The 24,024-nt window shown below is 42.9% G+C and overlaps 1 protein-coding gene across 2 annotated transcripts; it reads left to right on the top strand.

The window, feature by feature from the left end:
* The first annotated feature begins 1,874 nt into the window (after positions 1-1,874).
* On the top strand, positions 1,875-23,752 carry LOC122031718 (uncharacterized lipoprotein syc1174_c-like). Of its 2 annotated transcripts, XM_042590817.1 has the most exons (9): positions 1,875-2,057; positions 2,142-2,276; positions 10,814-10,930; positions 11,308-11,436; positions 12,080-12,253; positions 22,260-22,400; positions 23,023-23,208; positions 23,313-23,384; positions 23,460-23,752. In XM_042590817.1, exons 1-9 carry the CDS (start codon positions 1,902-1,904, stop codon positions 23,640-23,642), a joined length of 1,293 nt encoding a protein of 430 aa, XP_042446751.1. In that variant the 5' UTR covers positions 1,875-1,901; the 3' UTR covers positions 23,643-23,752. The 2 variants fall into 2 exon arrangements, with proteins under 2 accessions (XP_042446751.1, XP_042446752.1); XM_042590818.1 differs by lacking the exon at positions 22,260-22,400.
* Positions 23,753-24,024: the final 272 nt, after the last annotated feature.

The following is a 24,024-nucleotide window of genomic DNA, read 5'->3' as shown; positions in this document are numbered from 1 at the left end:
GATAGAATTCTATAAGACTGGAACTATGATAGTGAGAATCATTGTTCGTCAATCTAATCTGTAATTCTAGCAATACAATCAGGTAGTCGTTATTAGAGCATGTTAGAACTTCTCCGCCGTAGAAAGAGATTCTTCTATGGCGGCTTGCCTTGTTTCATACATGTGGATTAACAACTTCTTGGTTCTTGAACGGGTACTCAGAGTCTCTGTTTTTGAATTTATGTGTTATTGCTGTGTGTGCACTTCGAGTTGAAAAAATCCGGCGTGAGTTTTAATGCGACAATGATTCTTTACTCTCCTCTTTGGCCTTGCCGGCTTGGCCCCCTCTGACAAATATCGAAAAGGATTAAAGTTAGGTGGTATAATTTTTTTTCAATTATAATGTGATAAAATAAAGTGACATAGTATATATATATTTTTTATAAAAGGGTATTTCCATGAAATTATTTTGGTATCGTGTCCATACTGTCGTATTGAATGATCTTAGTCAATTACTTTCGATCCATATAATGCATATAGCCCTAGTTGCTGTAGTAGATTCTTTTCCTAATTCATGGATATATTATAGAATATTATTAATCATGCAGAAAGAAGTTTTTTAAAATTAAAATTAATCAAATTATATTTACTTTCAATAATATTTTAAGACAATTAAATAATCTAATAATTTTATCAATTTTAAAAATTTATTATTAAAACTAAATATAAAAATTAAATTAATAATTTTACATTAGAAAACTAAATTTTATGTAAAAATATTTTTTAAAAATTTTTAAATCCATTATCGGTCTCAAGTTCGAATGAAAAAAAGATATAAAAAATTTAAAAATAAAAAAAAACACATTATTAAAAGCCTAAACTCTTTTTAGCCTAAACCTCGTGGAACTGTGAAACAGTCCTATTCATCATTTTTATAGAATTAAATTTCGTGCACTCCCGTTGCTAAGCTGTTTCACAGTGGAATTAAAATTACATGAAAAACTTTTTTTTTTTAAGCTCTCGATCGAATATTCTATATAATTGCCCATGATATTTTAAGAATTATGAAATTACAAAAAATCGATATAAATCATAACTGAAATTAGGTGTATTAGAATTAGAATGCAGTATATTTTCTCGGGTGGAGTACGATTCTTTTTTCACCTCAAAATATACTCGATTTTAGTTTAATATCTTTAGTTAATAAGAAATATCTTTCGATTTTTAATATAAGTCTTGTTTTAAGAAGAATTATATTCGTTTTGAGCTTTTTATCTTCGATTTTGACTTTTTGTACACAAAAAATATAGTTAATTCGATAGAAAAATATAACGATCTATATAAGTCTTGTATTATAGTGTAAAAGTCTTTGAATTCTTAAAGGAATTATCTTATTTTTAGACTTTTATACTAAAATAAGAGGGACAATTTTGATAGAAAATATACTCGATTTTTTAGTAAAATCTTGACTTTAAGAAGAATTATACTCTTTCGACTTTTATGCTGATTTTGAACTTTTGTCACAAGGGTAATTTAGTATCAATATTTCGTGAGAGGTGAAATAAGTATCCTTTTCGCGTCTGGGGTAAGATTTTTTAGGAATAAGAATTGTATACAAAGTTATGATTATCATTAAGAATTTTTCTTTAATTTATCGTTTTTATAGACCCTACACAAATACTTATCATTTGAACTTTCTCACTTTATCTTACTCCCAACGACAGTGGGCGCATGATGGTTCCATATTTTTTTTAAAAATAATTTGTATAATTCGGATATAAGAGTGCAAGGATCCTACCCGGCTCGACTATTGGTTAACGAATATTACACGATGCCAATTTCGGATTCGGGTTTTAAGCGGAATGAAATGGACTCGAACGGATAATACTGGCTGCCGCTTGACCTGGGACTGCCATTGGATCATGTTGGCCGCCGCGGCCTGCTTCCCGTCCTCCCACTCCTCGACAGCACTCGTCGGCGGCCGCCGGCCCTCGCTTCCACTCTCCGTCGCCAGTTTTCGCTGGGCGTCCAGCCGCCGTCCTCGCCTCTCATGCTCCGTGTCCACGTCTTATACCAAAGTGCTTTCTCTGCTTCCATTTTTGCTGAAATTAACGGACTTGCTTCAGGTGCCCTTAATTTGATTTTTCTGTCCCACGCCGCAGTTCCAGAGGCCCTACACCACGGTGCTGATTGTCCCTACGGGAGTTGGCGCATCTATCGGAGGCTTCTCCGGCGACGCCTTGCCGGTTGCGCGAACCCTCGCCACCGTTGCCGACTGCGTCATCTCTCATCCTAATGTACTGCTAATTATCCCTTTTTTTTCCTTCCTTATAATCCATCCCTATAGAATCTTGATATTTCGATTAGAAATGTTGTTTCTTGTAATATTTGTTGATGTGATATCCACTCAAATTCGAGTTGTGCCAGGTAACAACTGAGTCTTGGTTTGGGGGTTTAGATAATGTTTGACGATAAGATATTGATTGAAGAAGAGTCAGTGGTCGAGGTTGTTTGGATGCTTGAGCATTTGGGAAATCTGGCAGGATGTTAGGCGAAATGAAGTCACAGTGAGTGGGCCAGGGGGCGGAAGGAATGCAGTAAGTGAAGGCTGAGGATGGAAATGCGGTGGTGAAGCTGGGTGAAGTCTGAGTGGTGGAAGGCTGACGAATGGAAATCCACGTGGTGGGCGGGGTGGAGAGAAGTCTGGTGGTGGTGGGCGGTGAAACACAGTGGGTGGTGGTGAAGAAGTCTCACAGTGGTGGTGGGATGGAGAGCCTGGTGGGCGTGGAGCTGGGTGAAAGCCACAGTGAGGTGAGGCCGGCCTTGAGGGAAAATCCCGGATGGATCGAGGATGATCCGGACGTCTGAGGGTGCGGGAGATCAGTGGGTCGAGAAGGATTGTTGGATCTCTTTGGCGTGAAGAAAGTCGAGTAAGGTCGAAGGTTAATGGGATGCTGGCAGCGGAGAATCAGTGGGTGTGAAGGATTGGCCTGGGGCCCAGTAAGGAGTCTATGGTCGAGGGGTAGTAGATCTTTAGGCGTGGCTTGTCTGCGGCTGGTCGAGGTTGGCCGGATGTTGGTTTGGGAGGTTTGAGACTTGGTTTGAATAAAAACCAAGTCTTGGATCGTCAGTGGATCATCGAGCTACAGATCGATGGGTGGATCGATCCGGACTATCGGCCGACAGAGAGCTTACGGATCGATCAGTGGATGATCGGAGAATCTGTCGATCGGTGATGGATCGATTGGGGCCTGTTGCTGTAGCGATAAGTCTTTGGATCGATCGGTGGATGGTCAGAAATGCCTTCCGGCGCTGGATGCGATCAAATGGATCGTCCGGCCTACGTCGATTGGGAGCGTTCGAATCGGTCGGGATAAATGGTTGGCGTCGTTTATAAATGGGCGTTAATTGCTTGTGAAAAAACTTCACCGATTCGTTCAGTTAATGCTGACTCCTCCCCGGCCTCTAATCCTCGCGCCAGTTCTTGAAGTTCTTGGAGAGTTCGTCAAATCGGCGAGTTACGGCAGAAGAAGAAGAAGTGGGTTTTCTGCATTCTTGTAAGCTTTTGCTTATTCTTTTACCTACTCTTCTTCTTGTCTTTGAGGTGGCATGAGGCTTCTCCGCCTCGGTAGTTACGAGGTGTTTTAATAGTGGAGATGCGTGTGGTGTGGATCATGGATTGAGTGGGCGTCCTGGTTGGAGGTGGATCTTAGAGAGTAAACTCTAGTGTTAAGCGTGTTTGTGTTTGTTTAGCGCTTGGCGTTTTCCTGCGCGTGAAAAACAAACAACAGAGAAACGACACGGCACCTTGGAGCAGCTATCAGCTATTCACCCCCTCAATGCTTTGTCTAACTAGTGGGGTGGTATCGAGAAGCTCTTGGCGCTCTTCCAAGAAGTCATTGAGGGTCAAAGGGTCGTGAGAAGAAAAGGCACAAATGAGAGTTCAGGGCAGCTCGAGGATGATTTTTGACCGAGCTGGCGTAGACGTCCTGACTTGAGTTCTGGAATTCGAGTTGGACTTGGGACCTTTGGGCCTGGTCTCACACGGATGATTCTTGGGATCTTGGAGATCGGTGAAGCGATTGAGCGAGACAATGAGAAGCGGGAATGTTCAGGAGCATTGAAGTAGAATGAGAGGTTGTGTGATGTGACTTTTTGGTCATTTACTGCGCACACACACCGTTCTTTCTGAGGTGGAGGAATTTGAAGATCTTGAAAGGAACTTTGGAAGCAGGTAAACAAGCAATGAAGATCCCTCGGCTGTCTGAATAATGAAAGAATCCGGAGGGTGACTCTTGGAAGGCAGACCGAAGGGACTCAGGGTTGAGAGATGCCGACCTCAGAAGAAGAAATCCGAGAAAGCATTCGAGGGGTCTGGCAGAGAGGGAGCGAGGAGGGCGTACTCCTTGTTCGTATTCGAGATGATGAAGCCTCCGCTCCCCAGGATTGAGGGGAAGCGATCATGAAATGACTGCCGGGATCGAGAGAAGGAAGCCTGCAGTCAGGGTCCGAGGAAAGAAGAGGAGGAAGAAACACCACCTCCATGGTCGAGAAAAATCAAATGGAGGAGATAGAATTAGATCGAGAGGAAGCTTCACACCTCAGGATCGAAGAAAGATGCCACCCCTACGAAGCAAGGTATAAAATATTCGATTAATAATAAAAATACATATAATATGTTTTGAGTGTAGGGGGCATGGGCATATAAGGCAAGTGTCTGACTTGGCGAAGAAGGACAGTGGCACGAAAGGAGGCCGAGGAAAGCCCAGAGGTGACCACCCACAGACGAAGAAGAAGCGGAGCGCGTTGTGTCTTAGCATGTCAACAAAGAAGCGTTATCGGAAGTCGATGCCCCGAGGAAGAAAGTGGTCGGTTCGAGGCCCTTTAGGCGAGGGCCTCGGTGAAGAAAGAAGGTACGTTTATTGAGCTACCTCTTTCGTTATGGTAAAAGCATGATGGTTAACTTTTATCATTTTAATAGATTTACCGTAAGAATGGGAAGCGTGAGAACTGGGGAAAACATATAACTTTTAAATTTCAAAGCTACACACTACAGGCTAGGATTGTAGGTAAAAACCTAGGCGATAACTCTAAGGGCGCGTTTGGTTCAAGTTATGACACATAACCTTAGTTATGTGATTACCAAGTAATCGCATAACCAAGGTTATAGGGAATGAAACATAACCATTGGTTGTTTGGTTCAATTTAGGTAATCCAATAAAATCTTATTTGTTTGGAGGTTTTAGTATATAACTTAACGTGATATTTTACCATATTATCCTTGTTTTAATAATGATAATATTATATTATTAATAGTGATATATATATATATATATATATATATATATATATATATATAATTAGATTTTTGTTGTTATTTTATGTTTCTGTGCGATCTGTTCGGCTCGTCGCGAAATTAACGTAATAGATAAAGATTAGATTTTTATGATGATTAATTTAATTGAAGAAGATTTAGCTTCGTATCGTAGAGATAGACGAGATGGGAGAAGTGTTCTTGCGGTTTGTAGTGTTCTCGGACTGGGGCCTTGACGAACTTAGTATAAAATACCCGAATAAAGCGTTATGAAGCAGGAGCACAGGGGGGCTGCGAATGCACGAGGCGGTTGAAGGAGGCAGGGAGAAGGTGGGTCGTGAGGACATGAGGCGGATGTCATGTGGCTGGGCGGTAGGAGATGAGTCGTGGGAACCAGCCATGACAATGACTGACCTTTCTGCTTTCCCATATGCAGTGACCGTTCATCTCGACTTGGGTGGACATCCTCTCAGGAGCTTAACGCTTTCTCCTCCCCCACTCTGTGGCCCGCGTTCCGGCGATTCCTCTTCCCTCGGCCAGGCAGATCGCTACTCGGGAAACTTCCGCATCCTTGTGTGCGTCGGCGGAAGTTTATGAGCCGATGCAGGTCCACAACTCCCCATGAAGCGTCTGTGACGGTGATTCATGCTGGCTCTGATTCCCGATTGGATGTGGCAGCGAGTGTGGGGATTGAAAGGATCAGAGGATTACTGACTCGCCTCCTCGTGATGCGTCCTCGGCGGCCGGATGCAGCGACCTCGGGATTTGGGCCCCTCTGCCGGTGGTAGTAGTGGGCAGGGAGGTGGATGCCTCGTCACGGCTGACCAGCTGCTGGCAGATGATGCTGGCCGAGAAGGCAGAGAGATGTTGTCGAATGGTGAGATTGAAATTTGATAGATCTTTAGGGTTATTTTGTCTCGAATGGTAAATAATGAAGATAATTTGTCTTAAAATTTTATAACCGGAATCGGGAAAAGCCCACTTTTCTTAGGTTTGTGATTAGGGTTATATGCTAATTAATAACGTGTGTCGAGGCGTCCGTCGCGGCTTAAGATAAGTGATTCACCCATGAACAAAGTTATCGAGATAACCTTGGATGAATAACAAGGATTGCTCGGATAACCCAGACAGCAACCCTAAGGATGTAAGATCTGACCTAGAAACAAAATGCTCGTGAATCGAGAATACTAAGGGGACTTAGTGAGGAAAATCAAGTCTTAGAATTCGAGACTTGAGTAAAATGGAGAAAGACCCTAAAAATGATGGAAAATATCCTATTAGAGTGATATGAGCATAACTTGGGTTAGGAGAAATAAAGCCGTCGATGGCCGTAAAGGTTTGAGTCTGAGCAAAGCTAAGAAGGATGTGCCTGGTTATCATGGGGTTCCATATGGTTATGGAGCCAGGCCTAGAATGTGATTCGAGGCCGAAAATGCTAGGGGAGTCATCACAGGTATTTTTGCAATAAATGTGACTAGACTACAGAGTCTAAGAGAGTCCTGAGCAAGGTCGAGGAGGTTGTCCCTAGAGTTGACCTGAAAATGACGAGGCTTAAGTGACGAGGTCACTAGGAGGGTATCTGGGAAGTTATCCTAGTGAGTACCTAGGCGTCGAGGAGCAGTAGGTGTTGGTTCCTAAGGCGTCTTCTATACGTAGATGGGTTAGAGGTGTCGACTCGATTAGAAGGTAGTTAGCAACTTTGAAGTGACACTCGAGAACATTCAGGGTTTTGTTAACTTTTGAAAATGAAATGGAATTAATGTTACTCCTTGAAAGAGTAAAATGGCGCAATTTGAGAAAACACAAGAGCTGCAGTTGGATTTTTGGTATGTTCTTGGGAAATTAAGTGAAACTAAACTGTATTTAAAGTCTTTACTCTTGTGGAAAAATGGAATATCTGCAAACATTTGAGAGATATTTTATTTTGATTGGCATACGACAAATCAAGGAAATTAAATGCCAATTGGAAGCTTTGGCATTCTCTTGTAACATTTTAGAATGATCTAAGGTTTTAAGGTATGGTTTAGCTAAGATTTCAGGATACTTAGATAGTATCTGAGGTATATTTTATTTATCTTTAAATCTTGCTTGTGATTGTTTGCCCGTGTATGCGGCGACATCGTAATACGGATTTTCATTCGTATTTTATTATGAAAATCAGCACCGTATGTGACATTCGTACATCGTGTGATAGGATATTTTTCTTTTGAAATTATTTTCTTTGATGTATGCTACATAACATAATCATCGTTAAGTTTAATTCCTTGTAGTGGGGCGGAAATGACATCTAACGACCTTATTGACCAGTGACATCCTAGGTGGATGTCTAATATTCCTAAAATGCCCTGAATAAATGTCATGCAGTCCACAGATTAGGGAAGCGAAATCTACGTCATGAAGACTATAAAATTTGACTTGTATGTGTTTCCGTGCATGTATATACAGTGAGATGTTAGGATGATGAACAAACTTCCAGATGTTGATTTAGTCACGTTCTTTTGAGTTTGATTCAGTGAAAACCACATCAGTTATGTGTTTCAATGCGTTAGGAAAAGGCCCAATATGCAAAATTAAGTGTGCGTTAAGCGAGAATGTGATGGGATATTGGTTTTGAAATGTTTTAAAATGTTTTGGAAAACCTTGGTGAGGCTATCTTTTGATAGTAATCACCGTTGAATAGTTAGACGAACTTGAAAAATGCTTAAAGTTTTTTCACAGTTTTTTTCAAGTTTGTGTCGATCTTTGAAAATATGATGTATTTTAAGCAGAAAGCTATTTTCCGTGATTAAGTATGTCTGAAAATAATGTCTACCACGAAATTTAAATTTTTGGATTTTTGTAGAGATTTTCCTGGGGTTTGAAGTTGGTGAAAGGAATTTCAGCGACTATCGAGGCTCCGTCGATCGTGGATGGTGGAGTTCCGTGAATCGATCCGTGGATCGATTGACAGCAATTCCATGACGAGAAGCTCGGCTGGATCATTCAGCCGGTCGATCCGGGAATCTGAATCGTCCGTGGATCGATTGAGAAGGATTAATCGATTGGAACCCGACTCCAGTCGATCGAGTTCTTTGATTTTGGTACGGGAAGGCTGATTTGACATCTTTGAACCTCTTTGGTCACAGGTAACCATTTGAACCCCTTAAAGCTGTTTGTGTCTGTCTGAAAGGGGTGTTTTTTCGTGTTGAAAACAAGGATGGATTGGTTAACGAAGACTAGGTAAGTTTAGAGTTGAGTTGTTTAATTTTGAATATTTGAACCTCAGAAACTTCAATTGGGTTTCTAATGTTTTAGGGATTCAATCGTTGTTGGTCTGATGGCAGAGTGCACGTGTCTTTGGGGAGGACTCTTTAAAGCATGAAGTTATTTTACTAAGCGAACCTTGGAAGGTGATTAACATACCGGTGTGAACTTGCTCCAAGGTTGGCGTTTAAACTTGAAATGGGGAGAAATGGGGAATTGGATATCTCGTTATTTCAGTGGACACTACGTATGATGAATAATGCTCGAGGTTGGTGGTTAATACTACGTTGAGGGAGAGTTAAGGATAAATGAAGGTGGGACAGCCGTTGCTCCGTGTTGATCATGACGGTGATATTTGTGAAACGGCGATGGCTTGACTCTTCGGGGGAGGTGTGACAAATGGTTGTTGAGAATTATTGCCCCGGAGGTGGGCGTGGGTTGATGTGTGTCGGCGATGGGTTTGATGTGTGCGATAGGGGAGAATATTGGTTTAAGCTTAGTCCTTCATTACACAACATGGGAAGGTCATGAGGGGAGAATGAAAGGACTCGTGAAGGGAGTAAGTTGAACTTTAAATTTTACCTAGAGAGTTGCCCTCTTGGGGAGAATGAAGAAGCTTAATTTATGCTTCATTACCTGATGGCGTGAAGAAAGGAGGTACATGGGATTAGCTGGCAACACATGGGATTGTAGAGGTGTTGTTGTGGTGTTGTCGAGCATTGAGGGGAGGTTGTTGGTGCGATGTCACATATCGGGTCGAGTTGACACAGGTAACCTTGTTGAGTCTTGGTTTTGGGTTTAGATGTTTAATGATAAGATATTGGTTGAAGGAGAGTCGAGTAGGTCGAGGTTGATGGATGCTTATTTGGAAGACTAGCGGGATGTTGAAGTGATAGAGAAGTCACAGTGGTGAGGAAGTGCAGTAAGTGAGAGGTGGGCGGATGCAGGTCACAGTGGGTGAGCCGGTGAGAGTCTGGTGGTGAAGGTGGGATAAATCTGGTGGGTGAGCCGGTGGGGAGAATCTGGTGGTGAAGCTAGGCGGGGTGAAAAACCTAGTGAGTGAAGCTGGGTGAGAGTCTGGTGGTGAAGCTAGGCGGATGGAGAAAAACCTAGTGGTGGTGGTGAAGCACGGTGGTGAGAGCCGAGGCGGGAAAATCGGATGGATCCCGAGGATCGGACGTCCCAGTGTGGGAGAAGTCCGAGTGGGTCCCGAAGAAGGATTGTTGGATCATGGCGTGGAAAGAAAGTCCCAGAGTGGGTCAGAGGGATTGTTGGGATGGCAGCAGGAGAGGGGTCAGGGAGTGGATTGGGGGTTGTTGGGACCTTGATGAGGAATCTAACGGTCGAGGGGTATTGAATCTTCCAGGCGTGACATCTGCCAAAGCGGTCCCGAGGTTGGCCGGATGTTGGTTGGAGGTTTAGGACTTGGTTTTGGACAAAAACTTTGGATGCTGGATCGATGGATGAATCGAGCTCTGAATGTCGATCGATCCGAGACTAATGACGACGCTGCAGGATCGATAGGTAGGATCGATCGAAGATCAATCGATCGATGGATCGATTGGGACATGGCTTCTTTCATGGCGATGGCGGCTTAATGTTGGATCGTCCGTGGATCGATCGGTAGCGTTCGAGCTGCAGGCGCTGGATCGATCCGTGGATCGATCCAAAGCCTCCGTCGATTAGGAACATTCGAATCGGTCGGGATCCGGCCGTTATGGCGTCGCGGTATAAATGGCGATGTAACTTCACCGATTCGGATTGACACAGCTCCCGGCCTCTCTAAGCTCCTCACCGCCCCTTGAAAGGTTCTTGAAGGTTCTTAGGTTCATCCAAGTCAGTTACAGCGAGAAGAAGAAGCTGAGTTTTACTGCATTTCTTGTAAGCTTTGCTTATTCTTTACTACTTTCTTCTTCTTGGAGAGTCTTGTAGGCTTCTCCGCCCTCATTCAGAGAAGGAGTGTTTTCATAGTGGAGGGTGCGTGCGTGGTGTGGATCCTTGGATTAGTCATCTCCGTTGGAGGTGGATACCAAGTAAACTCCTAGTGTTAGCGTGTTTGTGTTTGTTTATGTATTTTCCGCTGCGCATTCTTGAAGAAACAAGCAACACCGAGCAACGAGCACGCGACGAGCTATTCACCCCTCTAGCTACTTTTGGTCCTAACAATATTCTCTCAGTGTTTTCCTTTGAGATTTATATTTTGATGTCATTGTTTTGTTCAACCATCCATTCACTAGAATTAGATTTCTTCAAGAAGCTGAAATGTTGACATTATAGGTTCTGAATGCTGCAATGCTCTATTGGCCGATGCCAAATGTGCTTTATGTTGAGGGGTATGCGCTTGATAGGTTTGCCGAAGGGTTATGGGCCTTACAACCAGTTCATCAAAATAAGGTATGCCTTTTGGCCACGTAATTGAACAATCAATTTTGATCATCTATGACATGTAAGAATGGATGAAGCTGTGACCACACTTTAGTTGTCAATTGACACAAGAACTAGATAAACTTGCCACATTCAAAGAGGTAACCCCTTCTTCGTATATTGTAGAGAAGATGTATTTTTCCCCAAGAGAATGAAAATGAATCAAAATCAATGGGCAATAAGAAACCATCAATGACTCAAAATTAGTCAAAGTTTATGTAGATGGCACTTAGAAATAAGATAGTGTCAAAGAGATATTTGATAAAAAAAAGCATGTAATATTTTTATCTTAATTTCATTTTGCGTTGTAGTCAAATGGCTCATAAACCTTTCCATTTGGTATGAAGATAGGTTTGATATTCGATGCTGGAATGGAGGAGGAACTTCGAATTCGCCATTTGCAGGTTGCAGATGCTGCTAGAGCTTCACTAGGCTTGCCTCTAATGGAATACATAGTAACAGATTCTCCTTTAGAGGTGTGCATAATAGGGTGTGTTTATTTGCTTATCAAGTTTGAGGTTATATGAAGTCAAATAAATTATCTGGTTTCAGCTACATATACATTGTCTGATGATGGTTTCTGGTATCTTATGTCCTTTGCTTCTCTCTTTTAAGTGATTATGTGATGACAAAGCAGTTGATACTCTAGGGCAAACGGAAGAATATATCCAAAATTCTAATGCTAACCAATGATTGTCTCCACTTTGAGTACAAAAGGATTACTTTTGATGTAGAAAGTTAGAAGGAGCTGACATGTAAAGATATGTTCTTGGAAAATTTTCGAGGTGATTATATAAATATATTAATGTTGGCATAATTATTTAGCTATGACTTTCACAAAAACAAAAAACAAAAAAACTTGAGCATTTCAGATTAGCTCGAATCATTGGCATCTACCTGAGCATAATTTGTGCATTTGAATCCCCACTTTTTTTATCCTGAAACTGTGACTTGTGAAATTATCATGTTATAAACTATTCATTTTACTAGATGCTCTGGCCAAATTCCTACGGGAAGTCCAATCTTTTGAGTATAATCTCTTTCATTATATATTCAAGAATCTTCAACAGAATATAAAGAACAAAAGACTGATGAATGTTTATAACCTCTTATTCATAGGTTGAAAAATGGATTGATCCCTTCTGTGGGAAATCAACAGGAAGGATTCAGCATCCTGATTCACTGTTAAGAGCTGTTCATACTCTTGTTAGCAAGTCACTAGTAAATGCAGTTGCAGTAGTTGGACGTTTCCCAGATGATGATGAAGGAACAGAGGATTACCGACAAGGGAAGGTAATTTTTTTTGTCTAGTCATTTGGCATAGATGATTGATTACATATTTGCTTTGGCATATAGTCTCAAACTAGTTACAACATTACAACACCTTTTTTCCTGTAAATAAAATTTTTTATTTTTTCTTTTGGATGTTTTAGTCATATTGAGGTGTTTGTAGTGCTAGGATATAGTGCCATATAGAGCTCAATAATGTGATTGATCTTGTCTAAAAACTGAGATAAATGGAGGAGCCGGTGAGGAGGGCAGAAATGACAGGGATGTTGACGGAGGAAAGTGTTATGGTCCCGAGGATCGAGTCACAGGCCGAGATCCGGATCCGTACTTGGTCATACAACACGAAAGGGGGAAAGGGAGGAGAAAAGACTCATCCTAGACAGAGTCTCAATTCCTCAATTTTTCTTTCCCTCTTCATTAATAATAACACTCCTTTTATAAGGAGTTAATTACATGGACTATTCAAGGAGAAAAAAGAAAAGACAATCCCTAAAGGAAACAAGGAATCAAATAAATAAATGCCCTTTATTTATTTCTACTTATAACAGTAACAAATTTTAGCAGAATTTGGACAATAACCAAATAGACAGTAGATTTATTCAGTAGCTAATTAGGTAGTAACAGATTTATTCCAAATTATCAAATTAGGCAGTAGCAGATTTATTCCAAGGCCAAGCTAGTAATTTGCTTCCGATTATAGTGGCGTCCAACAAAGGCGCCCACATCATCACTCCCCTCCTCGATGTTGAGCTTGTCCTCAAGCTCGAAGGTTGGGTAGATGGAGAGGAACTTCCCGGCTGGTTCCAAGTAGCATCTTAAATGGAGGAACCTGCCCAATGCACTAAGTACTCCCGTGTCCCTGTGTTAAGACGGCTGCGCAGAATTGTCTAGGGAACAGGTAAAGCTTGTCCTTCACACATCTGAGGTAAGGTTCCCGCATTATCTGGTGGAGAGCCCTTATATGGCTTTAGCAATGAGACATGAAAAACATCATGGATGCGGCTATCAGGTGGTAAATCAAATCTGTAAGCAACAGACCTAATGTGTACCGCCACCTGAAATGGACCGAAATATTTGGGAAGCAACTTGTGATGACGTTGGCGAGCCACCGATAGTTGACGATAAGGCTGTAGGCGCAGCCAGGCCCAGTCACCCATTGCAAAGCTCAATTCACGGTGAGAGGAGTCAAAAAACAATTTGGTTCGCTGTTGGGATTGCAGTAAACGTCCGCGATCTACTGCAGCAACACAAGTAGAGCTTCCAGAATAAGATAGGAGACGAGAGGGCTCTCGTCCGTACACTAGCTGAAATGGTCTAGCCCCCAAAGAAGTATGGAAAGATGTGTTGTAGCAATACTCAGCCCATGGAAGCCATTCAAGCCATCTCTGCGGTTGATCCCCAACAAGGCAGAGCAGATACATTTCAATGGTACGATTAACCACCTCCGTTTGTCCATCAGTCTGTGGGTGGTAGGCTGAAGAAAAAGATAACTTGGTTCCACAAAGTCGGAACAATTCCCGCCAAAAGAGCTAAGGAAAACCTTGTCACGATCAGAGACAATAGATTCAGGCATTCCATGGAGGCGGAATATCTCAGTAAAGAAGATCGCAGCCACTGAGATCGCTGTATACGGATGGGCTAGGGGAATGAAATGAGCATACTTGGATAAACAGTCCACAATTACAAACAAGACTGATTTACCCTTCACCTTCGGAAGACCCTCAATAAAGTCCATGGAGATGTCTGCCCATACTTGTTCGGGGATGGAAAGAGGTTGAAGTAGAACTGTTGGTTGCAAGTTCTGCCATTTGTTGCATTGACAGGTAACACATTGTCGCACAAAGGTCAAGATATCCCGCTTCATACCTGACCAATAGAAGTCGGCACGAAGGCGGTGTAATGTCTTCTGTATCCCCTCATGCCCCGCCTTATGAAAAACTGCAATCACTGTGGGAAGCAGCGGAGATTTGTCGAGATGGAAAACCCGACCCTTGTAGAAGATTAAACCATCCCGAGTTTCCCACTCGGGCACCTCCTCTCCACTTTGAACTCGGCGTAGTAACCCGAACAGCTCAGAATTAGAGTTCACTTCACTTCGTATCTTATCAAAGATCTCTGCACAGGGAATAGAAAGAGTTATTATAATAGGTTCCTCCTCGTGACAGCGGGAGACACGATTGACCTACCTTAAATTCTACAGGAATTGCCTTGCACTAATCCAATGTTCTTGGGGTGATGTGGTGATTTGTTTAGCTTATGTATATGATTTATATTATATATCAAAAGTGGCGACTCGCAGGTATGGCCCTAGTGGATAACAGCGAGACCAATTTCTAGTTAATTATCTTGCTAATTTGAGATGATGCTCTGCTAATTTTCGAAAAGCAATGAGGTGCCCTTGTTGTTGAAGCTCCAAATCCACTTCTGAAGCATCACACTCCATGCTGAACTCTTGAGAATTAGGCAAACTAAGCCGCTTGATGAGACTTCTTTAATTGCTTTTCAACCTCTTGGGACTATTAGAATGCATTCTTCCTAAGAAGACTAGGTAGAGTGGATTGCTTACGTTGGATGAGTAGCTTGATAGAAATCACGAGGCTTTGTAAGTTTGAGGCCACTCTTGATAGCACGGATTTTGCAGCGATCCACTCGACCCCTCGGGAATGGATAACATGACCCAAGATACAGGACGACGAAGGAACACTTGATTTTTAGAAATAATAAAATGTCGACCTTTAACAATTCGAGGACAATGTGATGCTCAGTGAGTATCTTTAGGGTTTAGTTTAGATGTCGTGAAAGAGCCGACTTAATGGAACTTAAGAATTTAAAGAAGACTTCGTGCTAGAAAGGTTGAGGGGTTGACGGGAAGTGACCATGGTGGAGCGAAGGCTATCTTGTCGATATCCTCGAGGTCCGGATCTAGTGGTATGGATCTAGTCCGATTTGGTGAAATCTTGTGCCCCATGGTGCCGTCAAGTAATTCTTCCATTGGAATGAAACTTGTCTCATAATCGATCGGTTAATTGTGATAGTGTTTTTTTACCAAGATATGAAGAAAAAGGCGACTTGCTTGGGAGGATGATACCTGTGAGCATCGGCACATTGTATCTCATCATTCATTACAGCAAGTAGCTGTAAGGTAGCGGACCACCACGGGGAGGATCTGATGATCACGGTGATTCGCGGTGGAGGAGTCTGCAGTTCTTGAAACAAGTCGTCGTGATCCTCGTAATGGTTCAGGTTGTTTCCCATTCTGGTGTATCGGTTCGTACATGGGTTGTTGATTTCAACGCGCGACCACTATATCCTTACAACTTCATCATTAGGGGGCGAAAGTCCCGTATAATGGGGCGAATTTAACTCGAAAATCATCAAGCGGGCATGTGAGATCGACAAAGAAGGTATCTTTGCCCACTGCAAACTTGTGCCTCGCTCTTCGTTGGCAACGCATACCTTCAGGCCAGGTTGCGTCTGAATCTCCATGTTTAGGCCCGGTACTAGCCCTTTATGCATGAAGTTGTGTGTGCTTCCTGAATCCACGAGGACCGAGACAGGTATCCTGTGGGATGCGATCAACAACTGCATTGTTTGTGAGTTTCTAATGCCACTGATAGCATGGAGGGAAATTTCTGGGCTCGTCTCCCCCTCTTCCTCACATTCACTGTCATCATCTGACACTTTAATTCAAAACAGGTGCTTACACTTGTGACTCGTGGAGTAGGACTTGTCACAGTTAAAATAAAGACCCTTAGCTCTTTGTTCTGCCATCTCGGTGCGGGATAGACGTTTGAAGAATAATGTAGGTGGAGTACCTTTGCTGTTGCCCCCCATGGTCTTGGTCTTCACTACAAGAGGGCCTCCACTACTAGGGTTGAGCTTGGCTATAATTCTGCCCCTATTTGTACGTAGTGGGTGCCCGCCTTAATGAAAGTACTACTTCCGTTCTAATGCCCTCGCCATGTTTATTGCAATGCCTAGGTTTCTGGGCTTCCGTAGCTCGATGTCGATACAAAGATCTTCAACTAGCCCTACTGTGAACAAGTCAACCTGTTGTCGGGGTTAGAGGCTCGACATTCGGGGGAGGAGGGACTGAAACTACCGCTGGTAGTCTTCTATAGAGCTTGTCTACTTTAGATTTGCTAGCTCTCCAGAGAGTTGTTGCTCAGAGGCGGGCCAAAGCGGATATGACAATGGTCTCTGAACTGCTTCCAAGTCATCTCTAGCTCTTCTTGCTCTACTTGATCAAACTAAAGTTGGGCTTCCCTTACAAAGTGGAAGGCAGCAAGGCCAACCTTATCGGCCTCTGTGGTCCTTTGGTTGGTAAAGAATTGTTCGCACCTTTTAACCTCGCTCAGTGGATCCCCTTCTCTAGAATAGGTGGGGCAACTCCATCTTCGAGTATCGTGTCGCCATAGTGCCACTGGTTGGCAGTTCAGGTATGACCTCCAAGGTTCTAGAAGGGTTATACTCCGTGCTGGTAGGGCAGTGGGCAAAGGTCGTCGTCTGGCATCTTGAACGGTAAGGGATATCTCTGCCATCTACAGCTCTAGTTCTCGCTAGCGGGAGGTGATCTTTCCATGAAAACTTGCTGATTCGAGGTCAATTTCTCCATGAAGGCATCGAGTTTGGATGCGATCGGATCCGTGTCGCCCATGATCAACTCTGATATCAAGTTGTTATGGTTCCGAGTGTAGGATCGAGTCACATGGTCATGCAACATGTAAGGAGAAAAGGGATGGGAAAAGACTCGTCCTAGACAGAGTCCAAGTTACTCAAATTTTCCTTTCTTCTTTATTGATAATAACACTTTTTATATAAGTCAATTACATGGACTATTCAAGGGAAAAAGGAAAAAAAGTAAAAAAGGAAAAACAAATTCCTAAAGGAAACAAAGAATAAAAAATAGAAGGGTCCTGTATTTATTTCTACTTATAGTAGCTAATTAGGTAGTAGTAGATTTATTCGAGTAGCTAATTAGATAGTAACAGATTTATTCCAAACTGGAAATTTAGGCAATAGCAGATTTGTTCCAGTAGCTAATAAAGTAATAACAGATTTATTCCAAACTAACAATTTGCTTCCAATTATAGTGGCATCTAACAAAGGTGTCCACATCAGAAAGACTTCGAGTCGGGCGCTACGGACTTACGCACACCACAAACAGTGCTAACGGAATGAAAACCAGGGAGGGGATCCCTAGCATAGACACTCCGACACTCAAGTCAGAGCAGTAGCCGAGCGAAAATGGAGAAGAAGATGAACAGTAAAACCGTAAATGTGGATGCATACGCATGTATGCGCGGATGTTTCTGTGTGTAAAAACATACCTGACCAATGGAAAAATCCCTCTTTTTATACTGTCTCTCATAACTTCTGCATTAATGAGGCGGCAGAGAATGTTTGGTGTTAGAGTATGTCGGGTGGTGGAGGATGTGCGATAGCCTCCCTATGGCTGGAAGAATGTTTTGTTGCATGTATACGTCAGAATGGTGGAATATTTTTTGATGAGTAGCTGTTATTCTCTGATAGGTTGTTGCGATTCTCTGACAATGTTGTCTCCTAGGAGTTCGACCGACTCTGGGGCTCACCGACTGTGTATGCTAAGAATCTTGTATTGGAGAAGTGAGGAGCTGAACCTCGTAGGTTCGACCAGTTCTTGGGTCGATCGGCTGTACGCTGAGAACCTTATATTAGAGAAGTGGGGAGGTGGGCCCCGTAGGTTCGACCAGTCGACTATAGATTGGGAGCTCTATCTCTACAAAGTGAGGAGCTGAGTCCTGTAGATCTGACCGACTTTTAGCTGATCTACTATATGCTGAGAACCTTGTTTAGAGAAGTGGGAAAAAGGTCCGACCGACTCTGTGGACGCCTGGGTTTATGCTGAAAGCCTTGCTCATGAGGAGTGGGAAGCTAAGCCTTGTAGATCCGGCTGGTTCTGTGGCCGCTCGAGTTTATATTGGAAGCCCTGCTCATGAGGACACTCATGACACGTTGTATTACAAGCCTCCCCTTCAAGTGTAGTCAAAAGAGGTGTGAGTCCTACTAACTAGAGAGCCTATCATAGGTTGAATTGCTCCCAACCACAAAGTCAGACGGTTAGGTTTGCCGCATAACATTAAGCGAGTAGCGGGATACTGAGCGAGTAGCGAAAACGATGCCAAGTGGGTGACGAAAATAGAGAATGCTGAGCGGGCGGCGATTTATAAATGTCAATCGGGCGACGATTTATGAGTGTCGAATAGGCGGCGATTTGTTGATGAGTGTTGATTGGTTGGGGATATGAGTGTACCGAGCGGGCGACATTTGATGATGAGTGTCGATCGGTTGGGAGCCCTGCCCATGTAAATGGGTACTGAGAGTCATGCTCAAGCATAAATGCTGGGAGTCATGCCCAAGTGAGTTGATGTGGGGGGCATGCCCAAGTGAATAAGCGTTGGGAGTCATGCCCAAGTGAGTTAATGTGGGTCATGCCCAAGTGAATAATTGGCAGCTAGGACGTCTGGGACATATACGCCTCAGTCGGGCGGTACGAGAATCTGGGATATAGGTACAAGGGCAGACTCGCTTATAACTCGGTCGGGCGGCGCGAGAGTCTGGGACATAGGCGTGAGGGTAGACTCGCTTATAACTTGGTCGGACAGCGCGAGAGAGTTTGGGACAGGGGCGAGGGTATGTGCGCTTATAACTCGTTTGAGTGGCATGAGAGTCTAGGGTATAGCCTCAAAGATTGGAGGCACGACGTTAGAGGCATGGTGTGTGACCCAGATGCCTTGGAGAGCGGAGGCACGGTGCATGACTTAGATGCCTTGGAGAGCGAAGACACGGTGTATGACCTAGATGCCTTAGAGAGCGGAGGCATGGTTTATGATTCAGACGTCTTGGAGAGTAGACTCCCTGCTTTGCTAAAAATAAAGATATATTTTGAATTTTAAAATATAAAATTTCAATTTAGACTTATCTGTCGAGCTGGCTTGAGCGGATAAGCTCAAGTTGTTAAGCAGGGATGGATGAGCTGCTTATGGCCAGGATGCCGGTCGGGGCTACCAAGTGGACGACAGATTTGAAATTTATCCCAAATGGGGATGCCGAAAGGATTGCTGAATGAAATTGCTGCAATCTAAAACTCCTGCAACTGGAGTTGTCAATCGGATTGAAATTTTGGCCCTTTTGGATTCTCGATCGGATGCTCATTTTGACTTTTGCTGATCGGACTTAACTTGCCCATTGGACGTTGTCCATTCTGATTTTTGCCATCCAACTTCTACTTGGACATGCCCATCAGATTTTATGTGAAGATGTTGCTCGGATATTTGGTTTGAGCGTCAGCTAGACTCTTCTCACTATGTTTTTAAAGGAGGTCCTCGAGAGGGGAGCGAGGATTATCCTTTATTTGTTTCTCCTGACTCTGCCATTCGACGGAGCCTTTTGGCATACTGATAGCATTCACTAGTAGCATGATGATGAGATTGATGGTAGTCACAAAAAAGTTCAAGCGGTCTGACAATCGATCTGGGCGTCTTCCACTTCTCTCTTCGAAGATTGAGGTCTTTGGGTTACGGAGGTGGTGGTTTCCGATCGGGCGATCGGAGTTGATCTAATCACCTCCGGGTGATCATGTTTTTCTCCACATTAATGTATGTGACCTTCCAGCGGTCGTCGAAGTCCTTCTTGGGCTTTGTGGGCTTCGGAAGAACCTCCTTCTTTGAAGAGGCGCATTACGAGCAGACATCTAGCCACTTAGTTGAATAAGATGTCATGCTACTTGAGCAGACTTAAATTTGGTCCTTTGATACCTCTACTTGGGTGTAGCGATCTGAGGAGGAAGGTGCAAAATCTTGGAAGTGGCAAATGGACTCGACGGGCAGGCAGGTTGAACCACCTTTGTCAGCGAAAGGAGGCATAAGGAACACTCAACACTTTCGTCGTAGTATTGATGAAGGATGGGGCATTCTCAATTTTAGTAGATGATCCTTTGATCGGCCTCTCGTATTCTCCATTGTATTCTCCGATCGTCCGGAAGAGGCTCCAAAATTTCTTGAAAAATTACATGCTTATTTGCTCGGAGAACCCTTTGAGGGCTGAGCCTTTCCTTCAGCGGCTGTGGGTGCGTCCCGAAGATGATCCTTGGGGCCTTTTCACTCGACCAGTATCTTGAACGTGCAATAATCGATGATCCTGGGCGTGGGTGGAAGGTTGATTGACTATGAGTGCTTGCATGAATCGATCGGGGAGGTGGAATAGGTTGGAACAGTCCTTCCACTCGAGCTCCTCGCTCGGTGTGATGTCTTTGATGCGATTGGGTTGTTCTGACAGGACATATCTTTGTTCGTTGTTATACGATCTTGGCGCTCGAGCGACTATTAATGACTCAAGTCTTCTTGTGACAAAGTATGATCGTGATCGTCGATCTCTTTCGTCTTTGCGTTTCATTTCATGCAAGTTCCCGGTATACTAAATTTGATCTGTTTGACTTGAAAGCGTGATAGATGGTGGTGGCGGTAGAGGATAGCAAGGATGGTGGCGGAGAAGACTTTGGTTTGGCGCGTGGGATCACGAGCCAGGAGCCAGCGAGAATGTTAGGCGGAGAACAGGGTCATGAGACTAGCTTGTCGAGCAGGCGTGGCCGATGGAAAATGGAAATAGAGAATATAAATAGTAGAATATGGATGCGTGAGATGGATGCAGCGTGTATGCCGGATGTGCGACGAGAGGACCCCTTATCGATATCGCTTGGTGACGCCGACGAAAATCGAGTATGTCATTTGGTGGAGGATATCTGGTAATCTCCTATGGTCGGAAGAAGTTTAGATTGCATGTATTATGTTAGAATGGTAGAATATTTTACGATGGCTATTATTCGACGGGTTGTTGCGATTCATGATGTTGTTATCTCTAGAAGGAGTTCGACCACGGAGGCCGGCATTTGTGTGTGTGAGAACCTTGTATTGAGAAGTGGGAGGTTGGGTCCTATAGGTTCGAGCGACTCTTGGCCGATCGGTTATATATGCTAAGAACCTTGTATTAGAAAGTGGTGGGGTGGGCGTAGATCTTGCCAACCATTGGGCCGGTGTGAACGGCGCAGCAGTGGGAGTTGAGCCCGGGTCCATGCGTCTGTCCGTGCCGGCGCCTGCTGGTTATATTGGATGATGAGGAGGTGGTTCGTTGGATATACACACCAACTGACTACCATCTTGAATCTTGAATCTTGATACCAACATGTGGGACATCGCCATATGCCGTTAGGGGTGAAATCAGCTAAGACCAATAAATGACCCAATTCGGCCGAGCGAGCAGAAAGAAAAATAATCCGCCGATATAGGGTGGAAGGGTCCTAATATTGCATTACTCGATCTAGTAGGCGGATAGTTTTTATCCCAATAACCAGAACCAACCCGATCGATCACCTCTACCTAATGATAAAGTGTACATGTTGTAGTAACTATTAGTAACCGATGATCAGTTACGCGTTGTTGATTATTTCGCTATATAACGTGTAATGAGTAATGTCTATTATCATTTTAAAAAAATTTATTTTTTTTTGTTATATTTATATTTATATTTATATTTTATATTTTATATTTCATTGGATATATATCCAAATAATTGACAACCCGTCGGATATCTGAAACATAAGAACCGCCGGATATAGGGTTGGATGTAGGTCCCGATTTTGCATTATCTGATATAGTAGGACCGGATAATTTTTTATCCCAATAATCGAACCAATCCGATCCGTGATCACTCCTACATGCCGTATCAATGATATTAACTATGTAGCCAATCCAAAATAACCAGGACTCATTCCTTCTGTGGTTATGATGTGTGTTTCGTATTGCATTGTCATGCCTATTATTAGCATTGAAAGGCAAACCGATGGTGAAATAAAATTGCAGAAAAAATTCACTTCTGTGCAACTCTTGGTTCTTATATACTCGATCCAACAGTGTTTTATACATACAAATTGTACACATTCCAAAATTGACATGATCTATGTATGCAATTGAAGGGAGTAGATACATTGGCAGGAGTGGAAGCAATTATCAGTCATCTTGTTGTGAAAGAATTTCAGATACCTTGTGCTCATGCACCTGCATTATTGCCTGATTCTCTAAGTTGTTCAGTGTCCCCAAGATCTGCTGCTGAAGAGGTAAAATAATTGCGGAGTATAGGATGGCAAATCTATAAATGTTAATTAGTGAATTTGATTTAATAACATTATGAATTTCTTTCATTATAGTGGATTTCACGGACTTGCTTATCTCTTTCTATCTTTCAGAATAGTTCAATTATATACGTTTAGTAAGAATTAAAAAAATGTAGAGGTGAGAGGAATATATCTGGGGTGATCTCACTGATTCACAATTATTCTCTCTATATTTACATATATATTTTTAGAATTTATCAATCGTTTTATTCTTCACAGTATGTAGAGAAATAGTGGAAATTTTATCTATCTTTTAACAGAATTTAGTGGCACATTTCTAAACTTTTCAATGAAGATATTAGAGCTAATTTGTGAGCAAATCAATTGGCTGCTATTTAGGATATGTAATCAAATGAAATTTGCAAAACTTTGGCTAATTTTGCCTTTCGCATACTTGGAGCCTAGTTTCCAAGAATTTGTCTGGATTGGTAGAGCAGCATCCAGAAGATGGTCTTTCGGATATGCTGTTTTTTGTATTTTACTTTAAGAATACCCTACTTGAGTATGTTTGCATTTGATTGTTTTATTCGCTAGTATGTTTTCTTAGTCTCTTATTACGCAACAGATTGGTTATACCTTCCTGCCATGTGTGCTTGCTGGATTAAGTGCTGCTCCCCAGTATGTTTCAAGGGCAAACGGATCACCCGGCGATGGTTGCATACTCGCTGGAGATGTTGATAGTGTAATTCTTCCAGCAGATGCCTGTGCAGGAGATGCTGTTCTTGCGTTCGCAAATTCGAAAAATCCCAAGGTACATATAATGTCAGAGAAGTCTTCTAGTTTCATCGTCAGCTTTGTTAATTATATTATCTAATTGTTAAATAGACACCGATTGATTTTCAAATATACATGCAGCCTCTGATAATCACAGTTCAGGAGAATGAAACAGTGCTCGATGATACACCTGATAAGTTTGGCATCAAAGCAGTTATTATTGCCTCCATCTCTCATTTTGCATTTCTTGTTATTGCACCTGCATTTTACAATGATTCGATCTTACAGATGAAAGTCCATAACTATTGGGAAGCTATAGGTGTGGTTGCAGCTCACAAGGCAGGTATAAATCCAGAAGCCCTGCGAAGAGGAGGAATCGATAACATCAAATGCCATTCGCCACCCTCTTCCCCTGTTACTTCTAGAGTACCTTCCTCCTCCATACTTGTTGATCGAGCTTGTTCATCGTAGAATCAATTGCACCTCCAGAGTGGTATGAGACTCTCCTTTTGTAAACCAACAAGCATCATTTAACCTACTTTTGACTAATTCTTATTGTAGTTTGGTCATATTTTTTTTAAGTTTGAGGTCGAAGTGAATCTGATTTAGCCACTGCCCCACTGACTCCGGGTGGGCCGCACTGATCCCCCACGTGTCTTCGCGTAATCACGATGAAAAAGCTAGTCCAAGCATCACGATGAAACGCACGTGTCGGCACGCAGGTGACAGCATGTGACAGGACCACAAGATCGTCAGATGACATGGCCCACCGTCACGTGTCTCGATAAATGTTCGGCATTTAGCACCTGGTCCATTAAAAATGCTGAACTAATCTTATCCGCTCGTCCCGTGC

This window comes from Zingiber officinale, chromosome 11A (genome assembly GCF_018446385.1).
Source record: "Zingiber officinale cultivar Zhangliang chromosome 11A, Zo_v1.1, whole genome shotgun sequence".
Lineage (NCBI taxonomy): Eukaryota > Viridiplantae > Streptophyta > Magnoliopsida > Zingiberales > Zingiberaceae > Zingiber > Zingiber officinale.
This window is presented reverse-complemented; position numbering and strand designations above follow the sequence as displayed.